Source organism: Macrotis lagotis, chromosome X, assembly GCF_037893015.1.
Source record: "Macrotis lagotis isolate mMagLag1 chromosome X, bilby.v1.9.chrom.fasta, whole genome shotgun sequence".
In the NCBI taxonomy this organism is placed as follows: domain Eukaryota; kingdom Metazoa; phylum Chordata; class Mammalia; order Peramelemorphia; family Peramelidae; genus Macrotis; species Macrotis lagotis.
Window position 1 is genome coordinate 34,560,527 of NC_133666.1, and position 24,147 is coordinate 34,584,673.

Sequence of the window (24,147 nt, forward strand, 5' to 3'; positions counted from 1 at the left end):
ACCCCCCATGCTTTATATCTCTTCTGTCCTTTGTAGTTAAACTCCTTGGAAAGGCCATCTATAATATGGTCCTCCACTCTCCTCTCAATCTCTTCCTAACCTCTTTCAATCCAATTTCCAACCTCATCTTTCCCCCAAAAACTGCTCTCTCCAAAGTTACTAATCTCTTTTGGGTGGGATTTTTTGCAAGGCAATGGGGTTAAGTGACTTGCCTAAGGTCACATAGCTAAGTAAGTTTTAATTGTCTGAGGCTGGATTTGAACTGAGGTCCTCCTGACTCCAGGGTCACTGTGCCACCAGGCCACCCCTGGTGATCTCTTAATTGCCAAATCCAAAAGCCTTTTCTCAATCCTTATTCTCCTCCATCTTTCTACTGTCTTTGACAGGGAGAAAATTTTGAAGCAAATTGGAAAAGAAGGTAACCAGGAGGAGGGTACAGAGCGTAGTCAGGGATGTAACGCTAGGGGGGCAACCATGTGGCAGTGTCCTTTCTGTCACATGAAGTTTCATTGCTCTGGGAGTGAGATATAATGGATAAGGGGATCCTGTAGAGTAAGCTCTATTAGGGAGAAGCAACCCAAAGGAGGGAGAGAGAGCCAAGAATGGATACCTCAGAAGTTTGACAGATACAGAAGGAATGGTGAGAGACTAGATAATTGTGAATCATGAACCAGAGAATGAGGGACTAGAGAAGACAGAAAGTCTGAGAGAAATATTATCTGGAAAGGGGTATAAAAATGAAATTTAAAAACCTAATGAACAAGGTTAGCTGAAGGGGGAAGGAAAGGGGTAATCTATTTGACTGAGAAGGGAAAAGAGGGTAATAATTAAATACCCTGCTAAAAAAAGAATTAATAAGAAAATCACACATATATTTCCACAAGGTTTTTCAAGAGAGTGAAAAAAATTCTTTCAAATATACGTGAGCCCTTTGCATCCTAAGAGGATCATAGCTCATTTTGGAAGCCTTGGACAGACAGATTCAGTACTCCTGGATTCTCACTCCAATTTAGGTGAAATTCCAGGGCTTAAGGATATAGCAAGCAGTGGGGAACTCAAATTCAGCTCTTAGAACTCTGGATGTCCATCAGATCCCAAACAGATGCTGAACTGATGTTTTTAAATTAGAAGTCTGACCATGCCACTTCCTTACTCAACAAGCTTCTGTTGCTCCCTCTTTCCTCTAGGAAAAATCTAAACTAACTCCTTTTGTTTGGCAATGAAATCCTTTGCAATCTCATTCTTAGCCTATCCAATCACAGCGATTACATAATAATGTCTGGCATTACATTCCAGGCAAATTGGCCTGCTCACCATTATCCATACATATTTCATCTGTCACCTCTATACTTTTGCAAAAATTACTCCCCACTCTCTGTGCTCACTTCAGACTCAGACTCTTTCAGTGGCTAATTGTCTTTAAAGCTCAGTTCAAGTCTTTTGTTGGCCCCTCCCAAAATTATTTCCTCCAGATTTGGTCTTTAGTAATCCATGTTTATGTGGGCAGCTGTGGCACAGTGGATCGAGTACTGGCCCTGGCGTCAGGAAAACCTGAGTTCAAATCCAGCCTCAGACATTTAATACCTACTTAGCTGTGTGACCTTGGGCAAATCATTTAACCCCATTGCCATGCAAAAAACAAAAAAGTAATTTGTCTACGTGTTGTTTTTTTACCCCAGTAGAATATAAACTCCTTAGGGGAAGGGATTATTTGGTTTCTGTCTCTATATCCCCAACACCAAGTGAAATGCTTTGACTCAGTAGATACATAGTTGAATTTAATTTAATGAAGCTGAATCTTGGCCAAAAAATTTAACCCAGAGGATGAAGGATGGAAGGGAAACCCACAACACTGGCTAATTCTTCAAATTTGTAGCCCCACTCCACTCCAATTTGAGAGATGGAGACAGAAAGACTTCGAAGAAAAAGGCATAGTAGGGGTGGCTAGGTGGCGCAGTGGATAAAGCACCGGCCCTGGAGTCAGGAGCACCTGGGTTCAAATCCGATCTCAGACACTTAATAATGACCTAGCTGTGTGGCCTTGGGCAAGTCACTTAACCCCATTTTCCTTTCAAAAAACCTTAAAAAAATAGAAAAAGGCATAGTCACTTTGGATAGGACAAAAAGTGACTGAGTAGCTCTGAACCTGAGTAGGTGTAGGAAAGAATAGAAGGAAAAGGACCCAAAGGTAAAGGGGATGGAGAAAAAGATGGCTCAATGAGACTGAGAAGGTAGCTCTTCCTTAGTTCCAACAAGCCGATAGTTTGAGCCTAGAATGTGGAGAGGAAATGAGGAAGGGGACAAGAAAGACATTGCTGGATGTCAGCTGGGATGGCACTAGTGGAAGAAGCATTGAGAAGAACCTGCAATGTTTGATTCCATCTTTTATCTTAAGCACCAAGCACACTGAGAATTATTTCAGAAGATTATTCTATACTAATCAGATCATTCTCATAAAAAAAACCCTTCTCATTATTTCATCCTCAAAATCACCTTCTTGATTTAATTCTTTCAAAATATTTAGCAATTTACTTAACAAAAAAAATTCCCACAAAATTTTGCAGTTATAAAAAAAAATCTTCTAAAAGGATGAAAGACTTCATCTCTTGCCAGTATAATTACATTAGAAAAATCCACCAGGGTGGGCTCATTTTAAGAGGTTTGTTGATCCATCATCTGCATGCTTTCGGGTCCTTGGATACAGGGATGTTCAAGTCTAGAACCCATTCTTGATATGGGCAGCTGTGTTTGGGAGGCTGCGTCTAGACAGAGGCTGACCCATTTCAATGAGAGTGAAATCAACCATCCAATACCCCGCAGCAACATCATTTCTAAGGCCATTCTGTCGAGAAATGTCAGAGAAATATTACCTCTTCTGCTCCTAGGTGAATAAGATGAAGCATACTGGGACTGACACAAGGTCAGTTTGGCTCATGGAGACCTGGATGGAAGGATGTTGCTATTTTGAAAAATGGATCAAAAGAGATGGATCATCCAGTACAGAAACCATATCTGTTCCTCCATAATTGCTAGGGTAGAAGCAGAGGACGGGAGAGAAGATAGAAAATGAAGCAGTAGGAGTACATATGGTAACAGTACAAGGGTCATTAAGTCCAAAAATTGCCTTCTTAACTTGACTTGTATGAGTGCCCCACTACAGCCCTTCCTCTTGCTTCATGAATCTTTCATTCACTTGCTTTACTTCCTAGTTCTCTGACTGTTCCTTCGGTCTCTTTTGCTCCCTTATCTCTACTTCGAGCTTCCCTGGTTTCTTTCTCATCTCAGCTAAAATCCTATCTTCTGCAAGAAGTCTCTCCTGATCCCCCTTAATGCTGGTCCCTTCTCTGTGAGGCTTATCTCCAATATATCCTGTTGTTTGTACATAATTTTTTGTCCTTCTTCCCCTGCCCCCCCATACCATGACATGAAGAGCTCCTTGAGATCAAGGACTATTTTTGTCTTTCATTATATCCCCAGCATTTAGCACAATGCCAGTTGACTGACTGACTCACTTTCTTCCCAAACTTTAAATATTTATGTTCCCCAAGCTTCTGCTCCAAATCTTTTCAGCTATCTCTGCTCTTTCCCTTGGTGAGCTCTCACAGAGTCCATGATCACTTCCGAGCAAGGAACTTCCAGTGTATCTCTCAGCACATATCACCTCCAGATTTTTCCTCTTCCCCTTTTTACCTCTGTGAACCTCACCTCTCTCCACAGGCTCCACCTCTATCTACCCAGAGGCCCCATTGATGACACCCCCAGGAATGCTTGGGTTGACTGATTCAAGATCAATTTCTTCACTCACCTCTGTGGTTCCCACCCAACTTTTATATTTTCAATTGTCTAATTTAAGCTCTCTTAACTTCTCATAATCTTGGTGGCAATCTAGTTCAACCCATAAGAAAAGGATCCTCACTATTAACATACCCATTCAATGATCATCCAACCTCTTAATGAAGTTCTCCGAGGAGAGACTATACACCCACCACCTTTTGGGAAAGTCCATTCTGGATTACCTTCACTATTAGGAAACATTTCCAGATAAGTTTCAATTTGCCTCCCTGCCTTTCACCCATAGCTCCTAATTCTTACTTCTGGAGGCAAATGGAACAAACCTAAGCCTCTTTTTACAGAACAACACCTCAAATCCTTGAAGGCAGCTATCATGTAACCCCTAAGGCTTATGTACCCAGGCCCTCCAGTGGAGGTCACAATAAAGAGTAAAATTATTTTAATAGATAAAGAAGCAAAGAATAAAGACAGAGCAAGAAGCATTTGCAAGTTGGATAATCCCAACGTGAATGGCCAAAATTCTGCACATCTGAATATGGGTTGATATCAACTTCAGAAAACTTTCACTTTGTCATTTCAGTTCCATGGCAGTCCAAAGGCAACTTCAGAATTGGAGGGGAAACTACTATTGTGAAAGAATACAAGGATTAGTATTTCATGGGTCTAAGGAATTCCTAGATGAGGCATCTCTCTTTCCTAATTCAGATTCATGCCTTCTCTGTAACACAAAGTCTTAGGGGGTTGCCTAAAGAACTGTATTGGGGGGAGTAGGTGGGGGGGGGGTCAGAGGCAAAACCTGAAGCCAGGGCTTCCTGCCTTTGAGGTTGGCTCTCTATTTGCCACATTCCCATTGCCTTACTGTGCAATAGGAAATAATAAAAAGAAAATCTCAGTGAAACTCAGTAAGATTTTTAAGAACTGATGAGTAAGAAATCAGCAGATTCCAAAGAACCGTAAGAAATCAGCAGATTCCAAAGAACCAGTACTAAAATGATGTCAGTGAAAAGGCCCCTAAAGGGATATGGAAACAGTCAGAACTTAAAGACCAATAACAATGTTAGAGATTAGATTCCTTTCCACTTATCACTAGGGTAGAATCACTTCCACAAGGGTAGAATCTTGCCATGTCAGATGTGATCCTGGAATCAATTATTTTTATTTATTGCAAGGGAAACCTCAATTCCAGATAAGAATATCCAGAAATGATTAAGAGCATCCAAACAAAAGATCCTGAAAAAAAATTTTTTTAATCTAAAAATATCTTTTTATTTACTTTCTTCCAGCCCAAAGATTGTTCGGGTTCTTCTAAGTCTTAGACCTATACTGTTGAGGCCCTCTTATCAAGTGGGTGATAGAGGACAGAGTATCATTTCAATATTCTGAAAAATAAAAACCTTACATCACTGAAAGTTGGTCAAAAATCCAAGAACATTCTAGAAATGGATCAACTACTTTCTGAGAACATGCTGCATAATAGACAAAACAATTTAGGAGCATGGAGGGTGGTATTTTGGAGGCAGGGGTCATTCTCATGGCTCTCCTTGCCTGAACATCTAATGACTATAAAGACACAGGTAAATCATATTGTCTAGCCAAGAGCTTCCTATCAGAGACAAAGGTACCTAGTTCTTGTATCTTCCATCTCCTGAAATCACTGTTAGGCCTTTTGATTTGTCTCAGTCTATCTTCCGAAACGGTACCTCTTCCAGGCTGAATACTGCCTTGTCTCAGCCAACAATATTAGGTAGTCTTGACTCTTTATTTGGAAGGACTTGGGAATCTACCATTTTGTTTGTAACTTCCAGCTCCATGTCTATGATACTAGCATTTCTCCAAGATTATAAAAAGCAAACAAGCTAGGACTCAAACCCAGATCCTCTGATTCAAATCCAGCATTCTTTCCATTACATTATAATTTAATTACATTTAATTTTCTTAAAACTGGGGGTGGCTAGGTGGCACAGTAGATAGCACACCAGCCCTGAAATCAGGAGTACCTGAGTTCAAATCTGGCCTCATACACTTAATAATGACCTAGCTGTGTGGCCTTGGGCAAGTCACTTAACCCCATTGCCTTGCAAAAACCTAAAAAAATATTCTTAAAACTTCTCCAACAGTATCACAACTTGATACCTTTCTATTACAGTTTTAAAATTAAATTTGGTAATTTTAAAACTTTCTTTCGATTTTCTGTTATGGTCATTTCTAGAAACATCACACCCTACTTGAACCTTCCCCTTGAAATAAATAAAAAACATTTAAGCAAAAAAAATTCAATAAAGTGACCACATCTGACAATGTTCCCAACATTCTGATGAGTGAGAAATGAACAGATTCCAAAGAACCAGTTCTAAAATGATGTCAATGAAAAGGCCCTTAAAAGGAGATGTTGGGAACATTGTCAAATATGGTCACTTTATTGTATCTCACCTGTCCTCTGAGAGAAGGGAAATATACTTCATCTATTTTCTGGAGCCACTACTATGCTCTCCTATTATTCAGGACTGCCCTTAATTAAGACTTTAAATATGTTTTAAGTACCTAGTGTAACATAAATGGATTGGTTATACAATAGTCATATTTTTCTGGGTCCTTAGCTTTTCATTTTTTAAGCAATGAAAAGCAGAGCTGACTAGCCAAGAAAACACAGGAAATTATCTTAGATTGCTATCTGGTATTCAATGACAGTTTCTTTGCTTCAGCATCTATAAAATGGCAAAGAAAATATTGCTCAAAATGTACTCGACAAAGATAGAGCATGTATTAAAGGAAGATGCAGTGGGTTATGTTTACAATTAAAGGGGAGGATCTGGGTTTGAATCTCAGCAGTCAAACTTTCATTGGCCAAGTCTTTTAAACTCCTCTGGGTCTATTTCTCTTCTGTAAAATTAGGGAAGCAGACTAGCTGAGCTCTAAGGTTCATTCTCTAATTCTATGGTCCAAAAAACTATAACCCAAGCTGATACCAAAAATTCATTTTAGAATTATGATGTATTATTGATCTGTACTAAAGTTGAGCTATCTTATCCCACTATATATCCCCAAAATGAGCTAGGAAAAATGTTTATGATCCCAAGCTTCTAGGGGAGATCATCAACGGCACTATGCCATGCAATTCCCTCCCTTTACATTTCCCACTGCCCTTTAGGTAGGGGTATGTGAAAAAAACACTAATTATTCCCCAACTATTCAGAAAATCGATGGGTGATAACTCAGAGATCTCCATCCCTAGGATCCATCCTTCTCTCTTTTCCATTTCTAATGAGACATTCTTTGAGCTATCTCTCACAAATTTTTGCTCCTCTTTCAGAGTTTTTTAGGTCCAATCCATCTCTAAGTGCTCCTTCAATTCCTCCAATAAAAGCATTTCCTTACCAGCTTCAGGCTAGATTCTTCAACTCCAATAAATATCCATTGAGCTCAAATCATGTCAGGGAAAGGTTCAGAGATTGAAGAAGGTTCAAAAGGTGGAAGGAACTCAAAGGGACCTCAGATATGGAGTCTAGTTGCCACATTTTCTAGACAAAGATCTGCATAGGTCACTTTGGTTTTCTCAAAGTTATGTAGGTAATAATGGCTGAGAGATAGGAATGGACTTAGGCATCCTCAAAGTACTTTGGGGGAGTCATTCAATTCTGAGTTTTTAACCAAGACCTTGCCATGCTCTGACTTAAAACAAAGCATTTCACTTAAGAGTAAGAGTCGAAAGGAAATCAGAAAAGCAACTGAAACAAAAAACAAATCTGCCAGGAGGAAACTCCTTTGAAAGAATTTGTCACCCCTATTTGAAAGTGATGATGCCCTTCCCTTTGCCAAGGTTGGGTGTCCATCTGGCAGCTGGCCTATGGAGTAAGTCATCTTGGGGTACTTTGTAGTGGCAAAAAGAGAGAGAACAATGGTTTCACAGCACTGAAAATTCATCTTAGCAACCCAGTACAATGTGGGCTCAGATACAAAAGAAATCTGGGACTTATCAGCATGTTACCTGCAGAAATACACTGGATACTTTTATCATGCCCAAGGAAGTGACTTCCGGCAACTTTTTTTTTTTAGGTTTTTTTGCAAGGCAATGGGGTTAAGTGGCTCGCCCAAGGCCACACAACTAGGTAATTCTTAAGTGTCTGAGGTAGGATTTGAACTCAGCTCTCTCGGTTCCTCCTGACTCCGGGGCCAAGGCTCTATCCATTACACCACCTAGCTGCCCCCTGACTTCCCACAACTTTGAAATTAACTTTAAGAAAAGAAGAACAATGTAATAATGACCCTTTTATCTGACAGTCCTCACCATGTAGACAATTTGATTTCCTAAGTTTAAAGCAAAAGACACATTCTATAGTCTTCACGTTTTTATCTTGGGACCAAACTTTGGAGAGAAAAGGAAGTGAACCCTGGAGTCGCAAATTCATTCAACACTTTGCCAGGCAGTTTTCTCAGAAACGGGACCTCCATAGAGAGGGTGAGTTTGTCATTGAATTATTCGTGACCCCACCTAAGGTCACTCACTGTGCAAAACTGTTAGGTGGTTGTCAATGAGATGGGGCGGGGGGGAAGGAAAGTGACCTTGCTGGGAAATGAAAAAGGGGAGCACATCAATGAGTCTCGGAGGAGAAAAGTCGGGGAGTTCAGGGTCCCGGAGCGGGGATGCGGCCCTGAACTTGGGACAGGTCAGGCCCCAGATGGAAAAGTTAGCACCTTCGGCGGAAGTGGCAGCGACGCCTCTCCCTGCCTAGAGGGCCAGCGGAGACGCCTGTCCAGGGCAGAGCTGGGTGAGAGGCCGGCCCTAGCTCCCTGTCTGCGGCCCAGCCGTGAGATCAGAACTGTGCATGCAGCCAGCCAGGCTCCACACGCCTCCGAGCAGCTTTCTTCTCCTAAGTGTGTCGTTCCACCCAGAAGCCGCCGCTCCGGCTCCCGGCCAGGCCTTCCCTCCCGTGGCTGCACCAGCGCCGGGAAAGGCAGGGCACAGCCTTCCGCTCGCTGTCAGGCTAACCTCAGGGTCGGGGGCTGCTCTGCTCTGCCACAGGACTGCAGAGGGCTCCTGCGGCCCGGCCCGGGAGCCGCGAGCCGCCGCGCTGCCCCGCCAACTTGGCCCGGAATCCGGCGCGCCCGGCCGAGGGCCGTCTGCGGCGATACCATGGCCAGCGCACCCAGGCCGTGCGTGCGCAGCTTCCAACCTCCCCGCGGCCGGCTAAGGCATCGCCTGCAGCGTGCCATGCGGCAGCAGCAAGTTGGCCACAGGCCCTTACCGAATTCCTTTTGAATCTCATCTTGCCTCTCGGGGGATTCGCCTCTGCCATCTCTCCCACACCAAAGCACCCACTCTTCCTTCTCCAACTGCCAAGGCAACACGGATGAAATATGACCTGCTCCGGGGGGGGGGGGGGGGGGGTAGGAGCGGCAGCCACGGACCCGGACACCCTCCCTAATCACCTCCCCACGGGGGCAGCCCTCCCCGAAGCCACTACCCCCTGGTGGTCAGCTGACGAATCCTCGCCGGAGGCCCGGAATCCTCATTTGAATGGGGGGGGGGACGCCAGAGAGCCCCCTCCCCAGCCCTTTCCCTGAACCTGATTCCGCCAGGTGCCCGATCGTGGCTCGGGCAAGGAGGCAGCCTAAGCGGCTCCCCGAAAAGCTCAGAGCGCGACTGAAGGGAGCAGCTCAGCTCCTGAGTGAGGTCGGATTTTTAAGGTGGAATGCTGAGATCCTTTGTGAAGGCGGCATGTGTTGTGACAGTGCGCTCTCCGAGGAGAAGGGGCCTCCGGGACCAGCCCCGGGAGCCGAGGCAGGGACTGTTGGGCAGCAGCAGGCAGATGGGCAAGCAGGGGGCTTCAGGGTGAGCTTGGGGAGGGGGGGAAAGCCTGGCACCCTGGGAGCCCACCGACTCCAAACAAAGTTATGGTGTCTCAGAATGGCTGATGCCTGGAGAAAAGGGGGTAGCCGCAAGGAGATGGGCCCCCTGCATTGCGGGTGGCCGATGTGCGGGCAGAAGAGGGGGACAGATTCAGTTAGACTCGTCTGAAGGGAGCTGAATGGTTATGACAGAGCAGAAGGGAGGACAAAATCTCCCAGTCAGAGCACAGTATGACCCCCACACACACCACACCATCTCCTTCCTGAAATCTTTCTAGGAGGAATAGCCAAAGGGAGGTCCACCAAAGCAAAAAACTGCTGGCTGACCCCAGAAGAACTCCCATAATTCCAATTATTAAAAAAAAGGCTACATGTGGTCTTGTACCTTCTGAAGTCCTAAAAAGACTTCTAAATGATAGTAATCAGATGGGACTCCCACCAAGATGCTCCTCATTTTCCTTTTATTCCAGCACTTTAGGGGCACTGAAAAAGTCTTCTTGGCTGTAAATACAGACTTGAGGAATATTTGATAGCACCACTGAAATGTGCTTGCCCAAGCTGTATCCCAGGGCAGCTAAAGGCAGATTTCTCTGAAGCCAGGGTTTCCGGGGCCGCCCTTTGGGGAATCAGGTCCAACCTTGTTCATCTAATGAATCGAGCATCATGGCATCAGAGGGGCAAAGCGCTACAGCTAAAAGGGACCTTAAAAGCAATCTACTCCAATCCCCCCCCCCATCATTTTATAGAGGACAAAACCAAGGGCCAGTTTGGAAGGGACTTGGAATAACAGAACTGTAGATCTACAGCTGGGAAGGACTAAGTCATCTAGTCTAATTTTTAAATTGGACAGAGGAGGAAACTGAGAGCTAAGTGAGTCACGTGATTAGTCTAAGGTCACAAAGATAATTTGTGGCAGAGCTGGGATTGGAAGTATAGTCCTCAAAGCCTAATGCTCTTGCCAGAATGCTATGCCATCATAATGCCCATCAAAAATAATACCCAAGAAGAGAAGGGTAGCTCTGCTTTCCAAAAGCCTCACTCTTTCTCAGATTTTTCTTTCCTGATGAAAAACCAAACAAACCTAATACCATAACTTATCTTTAAATGGGTTGGAGTTTGATACTTCCAAAGCCCTTTTCTCACTGTGCTGCACACAATGTGGGACGGGAAGCATAAGCAGTGGTTTGTCCATCTCTCACAGCTAAAGAAAAGGACACGCCTGAAATACAAATAACTTGCCCAAGTTCACTTGGGTAGTAAACATCAGAAGTGGCCTTTCGAGGCTAGAAACTGACAGAGTTGATTCTGCTCTACCATTCTGGGTCTTACTCAAAGTGTCCTGAGAAATGAATTAAAAATAAAATATGATACACACACACACACACACACACACACACACACACACACACAAGCAATGAATAGAAGTGCTATTCAATGTGATGTCCAGGGTTTGGAATCTGTCCCTTTTGTCTATGACAAGGCTATGTGCCAAGCATATATTTAAATATTAATTTCACTGAATACAGGGAAGAGTAATTTTTGGAGTAGATTGTGCTAGCCAAAAAAATCTGGAGGTTGAAAAAACTGCATTATTATACGAAATACTAATTTTAGTATATTGATTATTGGCAAAGATTGAACTTTGCTAATCAAGACTTTGAACTAATTTTAAGGGTAAAGGATTCAGAAGATCTTAGATTCAGAGGCAGAAAAAGGACATCCAGTCCAGCCTTCCTCATTTTATAGGGGAGGAAAATGAGGCTCAAGGAGAAAAAATGACTTCAGAGCAGAAGATCCTACATCGAATGATGGAGAAGCGACCATAAGAGGCCATCTCAATCAACCCCTTCCTTTTACAGAAAAGAGAACTGAGGCCCAGGGAAGGGAAGTAACTTGACTAGTATTACAAAAGAATTCTGGATCTCAAAGTGAAAGGGACCTTGGAGGCCATCTAATTCAATCTCCTCATTTTCCAGATGAGGAAACTGAGTCCCAGGGAGGGAAAGTGATCTGCTATAAAACCATATAGGTAATAAGCAGCAGAGTTGAAAGATCCATAGCTTGAACTTCACATAGTACATTTGTATAACAAAAGCAACAACAGTGGCAACTACTGACCTTTATCTGATGGCTTATAACTGTAAAAGCACTGGATAAAAAAATATATATCTCAGTTGATTCTCACAACAACCCTGTGAACTAAGTGCCCCAAGTCTTAATGTCTCCCTATTTTGGGGGGAAGGGGCAATGAGGTTAAGTGACTTGCTCAAAGTCATACAGCTAGTATCAAGTGTCTAAATCTGGATTTGAACTCAGGACCTCCTAACTCCAGGGCCAGTGCTCTACGCACTGCACCACCTAACCACCCTATGCTCATTTTAAAGATAAGAAAACTGCTGCTCAGAAGATTGACATCACCTGACCAGGTCACATAGCAAGTATATGCCTAAGGTAGAATTTGAACATGGATCAAATGCTCTGTTCCCACTTCAGCAGCTGGAACTATAATCACTGGAATTGATCTTTTATTTTTTCACATTAACATTAAGTACTCAGCTGAAAAAAATGGGGCATGAAGATATGACCACCTTCCCAGAATTCTACAGGTAGTAAGTGACCAAGTTCTTAAAGCTAAAAACACAGAGCCACTCTACTACCTATCCTCCAGTCAGAAAGGGGGAGATGGTCCTAGTCTAAGAGGAAGAAGAAATGGCAACAGTTCCTAACTAGCAATGAGATCTTAAGCATTCTTTAGCTTAGGTGTCCTTAGCCTGGATAGATTTCAGGGTTTTTGTGACCTTGGATAAGAAAATTGGTTTTCTTTGTTATCCTTTGTATTTCATTTTTGTTTTGAAAAACATAATTCTGACAAAGGATTCACAGACTTCCCGAGACAGACTGCCAAAGGGATACAGTAACATCAAAACGTTAGACAATCCTTCTTTAGATCAGCTGAGTGGCCTCATAGAAAATGACCCAAAAAATGTCATTCTATAAAATCCATTAAGATAGAGCCAAGTAAAAGCTAAATTCATATGAAAAACCTATGAAAAAACCAGATTGAATTTTGACACAAATGTATGATAACAGTTTAATATTTATCTTAAATGAAATCAATTACAACCTCATAATTCATTACTGTTAATACCTTGCTGCTATCTATGATTAAGTGACTTTGTTTAAAACAAACACTCAAACCCATAGACAAAAAAAAGACCTACTTGCCTAGGAAGAGTAAAAATATAGAAATTTGGACTGAGTAGCAAAAGATGCTTGATTTCATTCATGTTTGTGTTTGAGATTTGCTTATGCCTGAAAGAGACATTGGGATGGCATAGTGGTTACAGTGCTAGGCCTGGAGTAAAAAAAGGTCTGAGTTTGGGGCAGCTAGGTAGTACAGTAGATAGAGCACTGGCCCTGGAGTCAGGAGGACCTGATACCTGGCCTCATACCTTTAATAATCACCTAGCTCTGTAACCTTGGGCAAGTCACTTAAACCCACTGCCCTGCAAAAAAAAGCCAAAAAAGGCCTGAGTTCAAATGTGACCTCAGATGCTTATGAGCTGTGTTACCTTGAACAAGACACTTAGGCTCGATCTGCCTCACTTTTTCCATCTATAGAAAAGGAATAATAATAGTACTTACTACACAAACTGAGAGAATATGTATATAGTGCCTGGCACACAGTAGGCATTAATACCTGCTTATTTATTTCCCTCCTTGCTTATATATGAGACTGTTAACAATTCAAGGGATGGTGTCATGGAAGAGTCCAGGGGCCCAAGAGTTCACTGCGTTCTGGTCTCAGCTCCATTACCAACCTGATTTATCCCATCAGATGTGTCACTTCCTTGCTGTTCTTGTGGATGAGATAGAATGTATAGATCAGATGATAACATAATTAGAGGAATCTCAAAGTGGTGAAAGAAAGGCAGTCATTAATCATTTGATATTATCTCACAAGAAGGTCTACAGTGGAGTGCCCAAGGGATTTGTGCTCAGATCAATTTGATAGCTTTAGCAATGAGTAAAATGAGAAACGAAGGCAATAAATAACCTGATAAAACCCCTTAAATTGAAGGAGAGCAAGTTTCGGCCTCCATAGAAGAAGGAATAGGTAGGATTTCATGGACTAAAAAGAGAAAGTTGGAAAGCTCGCTAAAATGGAATTCTGAAGATATAAAAGGAATCAATTACTATGAGATAGAAAAGGGAGACTTGTCTAAAGAGACCAGTGAAGATGCATGGACACCCACGATCTGAAAGGCAAGGAAGGAGATCACAGTGGTTTCCTGGAAGACCGTGATTCAGTCACAGTTCTAATCAAGAGAGCCTAAATGAATTCTGAGCCAACCTTCCCATTATATTCAACCTAAATATTTTTCTGAAGCTCTATTCACACACAGTTTTCCAATGGGATTGAAAGGGATGAAGCTATCCAAGTACCATTTCCACCACCTCCTCTTCCTACTTTCTCTCCCTCCCAACTCCCCTGTTTGTTTACTCCCAAGTGCCATTATCCTTCCCTGGACACAAAATATATCAAAAACACAAAACAGGCTAATGCTGGAAAATGCATGTATACTTACTGCAATTCTTTGGAGAGTAATTTTTACAGATGCCCAGGTATCCAGTCTTCTATCCAGAATAAGGATAAATTTGGTATCTGGTTCATGTTGTCTGGAAGACAAAAAAGAAACAAAAAACAAAACAAACAAAAAGAAAACAGAGGGAGAAGAACAGAGAAATAAGCTCTTAGGAACCATTCAGATGTTCAATATGTTTGAACTCTGGTCACTTTGTGTATAGATAGGTTGGCATCAAAAAGATCTGGATTCAAATGAGGTTGCATCAGATTGGAAAGACCCATGTGGTCCTTTTTGGAAAAGTGATGCCAGAGAGATGCTGTTTGAATGTGTAGGCCACAGAGACATAGTGGATAGTGGAAGGAGTATTGGTTTGGGAATCAGGAAACCTAGATTCTACAACTTGCATGACTCTTTCCTAGTCATGTGACTGGACTCTCTCTCTCTCTCTCTCTCTCTCTCTCTCTCTCTCTCTCTGTGTGTGTGTGTGTGTGTGTGTGTGTGTGTGTGTGTGTGTGTGTTCTCCTCCAAGCCTAACTATTTTTTGTTCTTTTTTTTTTTTTGGTGAGGCAATTGGGGTTAAGTGACTTGCCCAGAGTCACACAGCTAGTCAAGCATCTGAGGCTAGATTTGAACTTAAATCTTCCTGCCTGAGATAGGGCAGTGCTCTACCTCATACATCACCCAGTACACCCTTATTCTAAGATCTATCTTTCAATCCTGGAATTCCATTTTTAAGGCACCTTTCACCTATGGAATTTCATGTTCTAAGGTCTCTTTCAGACATGAAACTCTGCCTTCTGTGGCCCCCTCCAACTCTGGTATACTATGCTCTTGGCTCTGATATTTTGTGTTCCAAGGGACCTGCCAGTTCAGATATTCTATGTTCTCTTGGAAGGCTAAGATAAGGTGATTCAGAGGGATAAGAAAGGTGATAAAAAAACAAAAGATACCAATAAAAATTATTTTTAAAAGTAACAAAGTGATAGAAACACAAAGTGAATTGATCTGTATTTTAAACATCCTGAGTGGAAAGGAAACTCAGAAGCCTTCTCATCCCACCTTTGCTAGAACCAGAAGCCCCTCTGATGGCTTCCTTTCCATTTCTAATGCCTTTTAGAATATTATGGTACAGCAAATTCATCTAAATATGACAGATACAGATTAATCAGAAGAATTAATCACAATTCAGTTTGGAGCATTTTATTTCTGCAGCACTCACAAAATTAATTATTCCTCCCAGCTAAATTACCTTTTTGGCTGTCACAATATGCTTTTCATTATTACCCTGGGCTTTTTCTGAGCTAATCATTTAGGTTTGGGATTTTGTTTTTTTTTTTTATTTTAATTTTAAATATATACTTTCTCCATTCTTGGTTATTTACCATGGGAGTTTATCAAAGGCAAATCCTGCCCTGCCTGGTTCCTTTCTAGTTCTCAATTGTATTCATAATTCCAGACAATGATAGCAAAGCTAGTCTCCCTTTGATCTATGTAAGCCCAAGGAGGGAATGCTTCTAAATTCTTCCCCAAGAATCCACTGTCCCTCTCCACTTTAGAGGAAGGGGCACAGGTCTAGAAAACACAGAATTTGGACAATGTTACCCACAATGATCAGAGGAGGAAAAAAAAAATGTAAGCAAAGGGTTTTGCAACCCTCATTAAATCATCTTGTAGATGTATCTCGGTAATTCAGCAAAACATTGGGAAATCAGGTATTGACCTTGGCCTTGACTAATTCAAGCTCCTCCCAGATCTTTTTGGCATAATCCAAAAAGGAACTTTACTCCCATCTGTCATATCTCACCATTATCGCTTAGGGGAAACATAATCTTTGAAGACAAAATAATTTGACAGGAACTAATTATGTGGCCTTGCACAAATTACTTTTCCTCTTTGGGTCTCAGTTCCCCCATCTGGTAATGGGGAAGGTTGGACTGAGCTAGTCTCTGAGGTACTTTTCAGCTCTGCCATTCTAGAATTTGGAATTCCTTAGTTTTAGATCTATGGTGAGCAAATTTCAAAACTACCTAAAAGAAATACAGAGCCCCTTAGTCTTTTAATATAACCATGTGTGCATTAACTTCTATTTCTACAGTGATAGAAATACAAATGTCTACAGCTTCCTCTTAATATTACTGTTTTCGGAAGCTGGAAGACTTTCTGCTCCTTCAAACACAGTTGGAATTTTCCCACTTTTGTTTTCTGTTCACATTGCCTGGGTCAGGTATTCTCTCTTCCCTTTATCTATTGAGGTCCAACCTATCCTTGAAAGGCTAATTCAGAGGCTCCCCCTTACAGGAGGCCTTCCTTGACACCCTCTGCAACCAAGAGCAACCTTGCCCCTCAACCTCTTCATTGGGTATGACTGCATATTACTAGCTTCTGGGTCTATCTTAGCAATCAGCTCAGTGCCTTCTGGGTGGGGAGCTCTGTTTTGGATGCTTGCCATATAAATATAAGGAATGAAATAATCCCAACTGTCAAAGAACTTCCCTTCAAGTAGAGACATCAAAGATGTATATTAACTATTTACAGAATAAATATAAATAAAATAAATACAAATATATATCAAGTAGATAAAAATAAGGTATTTTGAGAGAGAAGGTACTAGCAAGTGGGGGAATCAGAAAAGGTTTTCTTCAGAAGGAACTACTTGAGCTTCCTCTTAAAGCTATTGCTTCTGTGAAAGGAGCTTTTTCTTTGGAAAAGGATTATGTTGAAATAATGAGGGAGGGGGGTGCGTCCCAAGCACAAAGGCTACACATTCCAGTGCAAACGCATAGTGATGGAAGATGAAATATCATGTATGAAGAATAGAGAGAAGGCTAGTTTGGCAGAATCATAGAGGGCAGGATGGCAAATAATTTTCAATAAGGCTAAAAAGATAGTTTGGCCAGACAATGAAGGATTTAAAGTCAAACAGAGCAGATTACATTTGACTGTAGATGCAATAAGGAGTCACTGATGTTTACTATGCAGAGAAGGGAGTGAACTGATCAGATCTGCACTTAAGGGAAATCCTTTTAGTTGGTATTAAAGAATGGACAGGGAGAAGAGACTTGAGGCTGGAAGACCAATTAAGAGGCTATTGCAAAACTCTAAGCAAAATGTGATGAAGATTTGGACATAAGATGGTTGCTGTGTAAGTAGAGGGAAGGAGTCAAATGTAAGAAATATTGTGGAGGGCCGGCTAGGTGGCACAGTGGATAGAGCACCCAGTGCAAATCGACCTCCGACATTTAATGATTACCTAGCTGTGTGGCCTTGGGCAAGCCACTTAACCCCATTTGCTTTGCAAAAACCTAAAAAAAAGAAAGAAATATTGTGGAGGCAAAAAAGACAAGATCTGGCAATCTATTGGTTATTTGGAGTGAAAGGGAACTAGAAGATAATGCCAAGCTTACATACCAGAGAGATTGGAAGAATGGTGGTGCTTCCATCAGAAATAGGGAAGTTTTGGATAAAGGTGTGTTTGGGTAGCTCTGTCTTAGATGTGCTGAGTTTGAAATATCTATATAGGAAATCCAGTTTGAAAGGTCTAATGGGAAGCTGGTGATGGGTACTTAATTTCAATGGAAACATTAGCATTGGCTATAAAAATTTGTGAGTCATCTGCATTGAAACGATAGTGAAACTCATAGAAGTGGATGAAATCACTGCAAGAAAATATAGAGGACTTAGGAAAGAGTCTTGGGAACATCCAAAGTAAGTTGTGTGTTATGAATGAGGAGCCTAAGGAAAAACTAAGAAAGGACTTCAGCACAGGTAGAAGAAACAAAACCAGTAGGGCAGCCAAAAGTCAAGAAAGACCAGAGCTGGAAAAAAGTCATCAGATTTCATGATCAAAGGTTGGTTGATAACTTTGTAAAGGGAAGTATCAATTGACTAATAAGACTGGGAGCTAGATTGCAAAGGGCTGAGGAATAAATAAAGAAAAGAAAGTAGAGGAAGCAAAGAGAGACGACTTTTTTCAAGGAGCTTCACTAAAAAGGGGAGAGAGAGATGACAATAGTGTGAGGGGATTGTAGGGCATGGTTTTTTTCCAGCATTTGGGGAGACTTGGAAATATTTGAAGACAGTCAGGAGATAGCAAGAGGTTTAAGATTCAAGAAAGGGGGAGGATGGTTAAGGGAGCAAGGTGATGAAGACGATGGAAGGGCATGGTATCACGAGTAACTGTAGATTTGCCAAGGCAAAAGAGAAGGGATGTTTCATTGTCAGAGCCTGAGGGTAAAGGATGAGAGAGTGGAGAACAATGTCAAGGGTTCAGAACTGAAGAGGAGAGATGAGGGGATTCATGTTGAATTCATGTTCCTTCATTTTTCTCCTAAAAAGAGTCAAGGTCCTCATTTAGGGGAAGAGTGAGAAGACAGAGGCAAAGAAAAACTTTGGACTAGCTTCTGTGAGGGAGTAAGGGAGAGAATAAATCAGGGAAGACGTGAAGAAATGCTTTGTTTCAGTGAGATCCCAGTAGAAGATGGATCCCCTACCCCTTACCATCAACCAGTTCGAAAATTCCATAAAACCAGAAGTGGTCACTTAATCAAAACTTTATTTCTCACCTGTTGTATTCTGCACACAGAATGCATGGAAATGTCTGTTGAATAAATGAGGACATAGATAGGGTTACAAGGTTTGGGAGCCCACATTTCATCCAGCCCAAAGGGATGGCCTATGGGAAGACATGGTAATTGTTCTCTAGTGTCCTTCTTTCATAAGGTTCGAGTCTTTGACTACAATGATATAAAGGACTTCTGAGAATTGCTGATAAAAAACATTCTTTCTCCACTAAGGAGAAAGATGATGAATCTCTAGTTATAAAAAAATGTATTATACTGATTTGCTTTTGCTTAACTCTTTGCCTGTGACATAAAGGAGGATTCTTTTGGGAAGGGGGAGTGGCAATAGGAAGCAACAACAATATCTAAAAGTATCAATAAAATAGTTTTAAAGCTATGGCTATTTCCCCCACACATCTTCATTTTCTTATTGATTCATTAAGGAACTATCTTCCACAAACTTTTTTCTAGTTCAAGTCTAACCACTATCAGTTGGTGGCAATGAGTCCTTCCCTCATAAATAAAACATGACCCTTCTGGGGTCCTAGCCCTTTTCGGTTTCCTCATTCGAGGAGTCCATAATGTTTAATCTATTTCATGTCCACACTCTCCCTAAACTATTCATGCTTTTATAGATGTAGATCACACTCACACACACACACACACACACACACACACACTCCCTCAGCCTTCATTGTTTCCACTTGAAAAGTCCCTACATTCTTTTTTTATCTTCCTAAAGAAGCCTCCCTGTATCCTTCATCACCAGATCATTCCTCCCCAATTTCATCATTCAGACATCTTCAATTCAATCTCACAAACATATATGAAGCCCCCATTGTAGACAACGCGCTGTGCTAATGAGGTCCTTGCCCTTTAGAAGAGAAGAGAAGGTACGTCACAAATAACTATAATTCAGAATCCAAAGCTTGAACTTTAGCTGGAAAGAATAATAAATTAAGTGCTAGAGACTAGACATTATCATAAGCACTATAGAAATTCAAGGTTTTCCATTAACTATGTTTTAACCCGCCAAACTCAAGGTCTGGACTCATGATTTCATCAGTGCAAAGAGAACTCTATAAGTATGCCCTCCTTCCACTGATACACAGCAACAACTTATCTGTACCTTAAGGTCCTAGAGAATAAATAGCTTAGGGGGCACACAAAGGTAAAATTATTGGCCTGGAGTCACACAGCTCATTGTTGTCAAAGACAAGGCTCAATTTTGTGACTCCCAGGCTGACCCTCTTTCAAGACTCCTCCAATTTTTCTAATATTATATTAAAATGATTATTTTCTCCTACACATTGGGATCAACAGTAATGAAATGGCATACCTGGGAAGGGAAGTCAAATAAGTTAACAGTTTTGTTAAGACATCCTCTGGCACATCTTTGAAATTGGAGTTTTCTGGAAATGTTATAATCCAGTCATTATCTCTCCCTCTGCCACCTAAAAAGACACAAGTTAAATATAATTAAGAAGAAATGAAACAATGATGCCCCAAGAAAGGCATTACGATAGACGGGACTGAAACAAAATAAAAGCCCACTACTTGACCCAAGATAGTTGCTGAAGGGGCACATATAAGGTAAAAAAGCAAGGGGTGGATTAGAATGGAATATTAATAGAGAACCACAAAGTGACAAAGGAGCATTTCATGACAGACTTATGGGCGAATGGTAGTCACAGATGCACCAAACTAGGAGCTCGGCAGTAGTATTAGAAACGGCTGGAGAGTAAAACACCATATTGAAATACTTCCATCTCAACAACTTGGGCCTAATAAGCAGAAAAAGGGGTGAATAAGCAATGGAAATAAGTTGATCTGTGGGACGCAAACTCTATAAGAAGAAAAGAAACAGGAAAAGATGGGAGGGCTAAATGAAATAATAATAATAGTAATAATAGTAATAGGGAATTTTTTTATTCTTTTTTAAGGCCTACTTGATATAAGGAGGATTTTGGAGTGAGAAAAATGCTTAATAATAATTGAAATAAATAAAATCTTGGTTAAAAAATAAAATAGGAAGAGAGAAGGTACAGAGACGTGTTAACACTAAATGAGATAGACACTGTTTTGACAGTAGTCCAAGAAATTCCCTTGTAAACAAGGTATGAATCCATCTGGGGAGGGGTGGGCAGGAGGAAACTCAAGGTCTGGACTCATTGATGCTCTTTGGAATTGCTGGGGTCCTCTGAAGTTCTATCATTCTGAGTTTCCTATTTTCCATCCAGGGTTCTTCTGAAAGTAATGAGTTTCATATCATTGGAGGTATTCAAGCAGAAGGTAAATGATCTCTGATCAGGTATACGATAATGGGGATACCTTTCATGTATGGGTAACATTCAATGATCCATTGGACCTCCTCCAACTCTCAAAATCTGTGGTTCAAGCAGCTTTGGAAAATGAGATCATGGAATCAAAAGGATGATAACAACACAGTCAGGAACACAGGTGAACCTGGTGGAACACTAGATAGAGCACTGGCCCTAGAGTCAGGAGGACTTGAATTCAAATTGGGCCTCAGACATTTGATGCTTATTCGTCGTGTGAGACCTTGAGCATGTCACTTAACCATGATTGCCTCATATGCAGGACCATTTCATCCTGACCTGTATCTGGCTACTGAATCCAAATGGGTTCAGAAGACAAAGTAAGGCTGTGATAGCACAGCATCCCCTCACTCAAACCCAGTTCACATACATGTCATGGCAATCACCTCCTATACATCACCATCAACTCATAAGGAGAGAGTCATCAAATTCTAATTGAATAAATTTAAATAATAAAGCACTCAGATTAAAATGATTTTAAAAATTGCTTTTAAATTCCTGGGGGGGGGGGCAGAGGAGCTTAGAAGTCACTTGTCCAGGAGAAAGTGAATGAAATTCTTAAATATAATGTGGGAAGCAGCAGATGAGGCCAAGCAACAACAATGACTGACTTTGACTTTTAATTATTCAAAGTTAGGCTGGCAGGGTGAGGTGATGCCCAGTGTCTTCCAGAAGATAAGTGGCTGCTTCCCCAAATAGATGCTTGTCAAACTCATGGGAAGGTCCAACATACAGAATGTGGGTCAGAACAAGGTACCTGAACTGAAGTTGGAAGGGATTGTAGACAGATAATCACAGATGAAATAAATTACCACAGCCTACTGAACATAGGCCTCTTGAAAGAAGATGGGCAAACCTAGGTCACCAACCCAAAATTATACTATTTTGAAAGGGTAGGATGACATGTGGGCATTAGTGGTAGGGAGTTGAAGGAAGTATTGGAAATGTAAGTAATCCACAGAAGCCCAGTATAAAAGAAAGTATATCAAGATCTCTAAAGACAGGGAGAGTGACTGGACTTGTGATTTCATTGTTATAGGGACATTCCGAATAAGGAAGTTCTCTCTACCAATGCAAGTCCATGTTTCTTCTTGCATTTTAGAATTTTAAGAGTGTTGCCCAGAGCACAGAAAAGCTAAGGGATTTCTCTGGGTTACCCTAGAGATTGTATATTCCAAGTGGGACTTGAATCCAGGTCTTCCTGGATTAGAGGGAGGTTCTCTATCCACTAGGCTATACTGTCCCCTGTTATAAAAGTAACAAAGGAAAAAAAATCCTGCACAGTATCTACCATAGGGATAGGCAAAGAAGAAATCATGAAGAGGCATCATGGTCCAGTGGAAAGAGCACTGCAGCGCAATCAGAAGAAATAGATTTGGGTCCCAGCTTTATTACTCACTAGCTAAGTGACCCTGGCCAAATCACTTTTCCTCTTTGGGCTTCATAGAATAAGGGAATAAAGCAGGTCAGCTCTGCAATTCCTTCTATTTGCCAGTGTGTGATCCCAAAGCTAGCAAGGTGACCTGACAAAAGGGAGACTGTAAGTTTCAAGTAGAAATTCAGGGAAGGAAATATCCATTTGAGGGGGCTCTGAGCCCAGAATTCGTGAAGAGAAGCTTTGTATCATCAAGGGGAGGAAGAGAGTTCTTGAATCATTAGAGCCACTTGATAACCATGGTGATGAGGGGGAGAGAGAGGGAGAGAGACTGAACAAAGTCTTTGCTTTGGTCTTGATCCAGAAAGATGGCAAGGGCACATCCCTCTCCCAGATTGCCTAAATACAAGACCACAAGCAGTAGTAAATGCCAATGGTGTCCTAGACCTAAATGACAGGCAAGATGTAGGTAAATACATTGGCCTGGAAATAAATTGCCCAAGACTTCAGGAGGAATTCGAGTGGAAATGAGAAGCTTGGAGCCAAGATACACATTCTGTCTCTGCACAGAGCCAGCACACCAAAGGGGGAGGGCTGATTGCCCTGAAATGCCCATCTATAAGAAGTGCTACAGAAGGAAACTTACTTCCATAGTAGCTGAGCTGGTGGTGGTCATAATAAAGGACAGAGTCTCATAATACTGTAGTAAAGACAACTCATTAGGGGAAAGACTGCCTAGTTTCTCTAAGGGGAGAGTGCCTTACTAATCCGTAATGAGTCCTCGGCCAGGGTCAATATGCAGGAGAAAAAGGGGAAAGCAAAAGATGAAACTATAAAAATCTACCTTGAAGGGAAATTTGAAGGTTTCATATTGATGATTATTAAGGAAAAATTGAGTTGCTATGGGATGAGAGAGGGGTGAATGAGTTGCTATGGGATAGGGGAGATGGAGAGCATGGAAGAGGTCACTGTTGTTTTTTCATGGGTAAAAACCTGAAAAAGATAGCAAAGGGTAGAGATAAAAAGGCATTCTGCTAGTGGGAGAAGTTGAAAAGAAGGAAGTTCCCCAGGGATCAGTGCTGGGACAGATCTGAGTAAACATTTTTACAAGGTGTTTCAAAATGAGAGGAACATCTTGAAGTTGGGAGACAAGACTAAGCTCTGTTAATTTGGGAAATGCCATGGTAATGGACATCATGGCCGTGAAGGGCTCAAGAGACTGAAGAAACAAAAGAGTGTCAGGTGAGGCTTGATGTGGGCAAATGTATTCATTTTAGGGGAAAATCTCCAGAGTCTTGCATCCATCCAGTTGACTGTATTCTCAGACTAAATACGAACACATAGTTAGAACAAGACTTTTTAATGTTTCTTGTATCCTCGACCCCTTTGACAGTCTAGTCGTGGATCCCTTCTCAGAATGTATACATGTGTATATAAATATATAATCTGTATAAAATTTATATTCACATATATATTACATCTGTATTACATTTGTATATAGATTTGTATTTTATGTATATCTCCATAAATTTTGTGATTTGAATGAATGAGGTGTGACTGCATTCCCATTCTTCAGTTGAAGTCAAAGATCTCATGAACATTTTGGATTTCTGGGTTGTTGTTTCTTTGCAGGTTTGTTTGTTTGT

General features: G+C 41.3%; 1 protein-coding gene across 1 annotated transcript in view; it reads right to left on the reverse strand.

Moving 5' to 3' along the window:
- The window catches only part of MCF2 (MCF.2 cell line derived transforming sequence), a 125,357-nt gene that overhangs the window by 52,985 nt on the left and 48,225 nt on the right, over positions 1-24,147 (reverse strand). Inside the window, exons 3-8 of the mRNA XM_074201817.1 lie at positions 20,127-20,241; positions 14,229-14,319; positions 13,461-13,550; positions 8,875-9,123; positions 8,485-8,724; positions 65-127 (exon numbers count right to left, since the gene is read on the reverse strand). Of these exons, the coding sequence (XP_074057918.1) occupies positions 65-127; positions 8,485-8,724; positions 8,875-9,123; positions 13,461-13,550; positions 14,229-14,319; positions 20,127-20,241 (848 nt within the window). The remainder of the gene's footprint in view (positions 1-64; positions 128-8,484; positions 8,725-8,874; positions 9,124-13,460; positions 13,551-14,228; positions 14,320-20,126; positions 20,242-24,147) is intronic.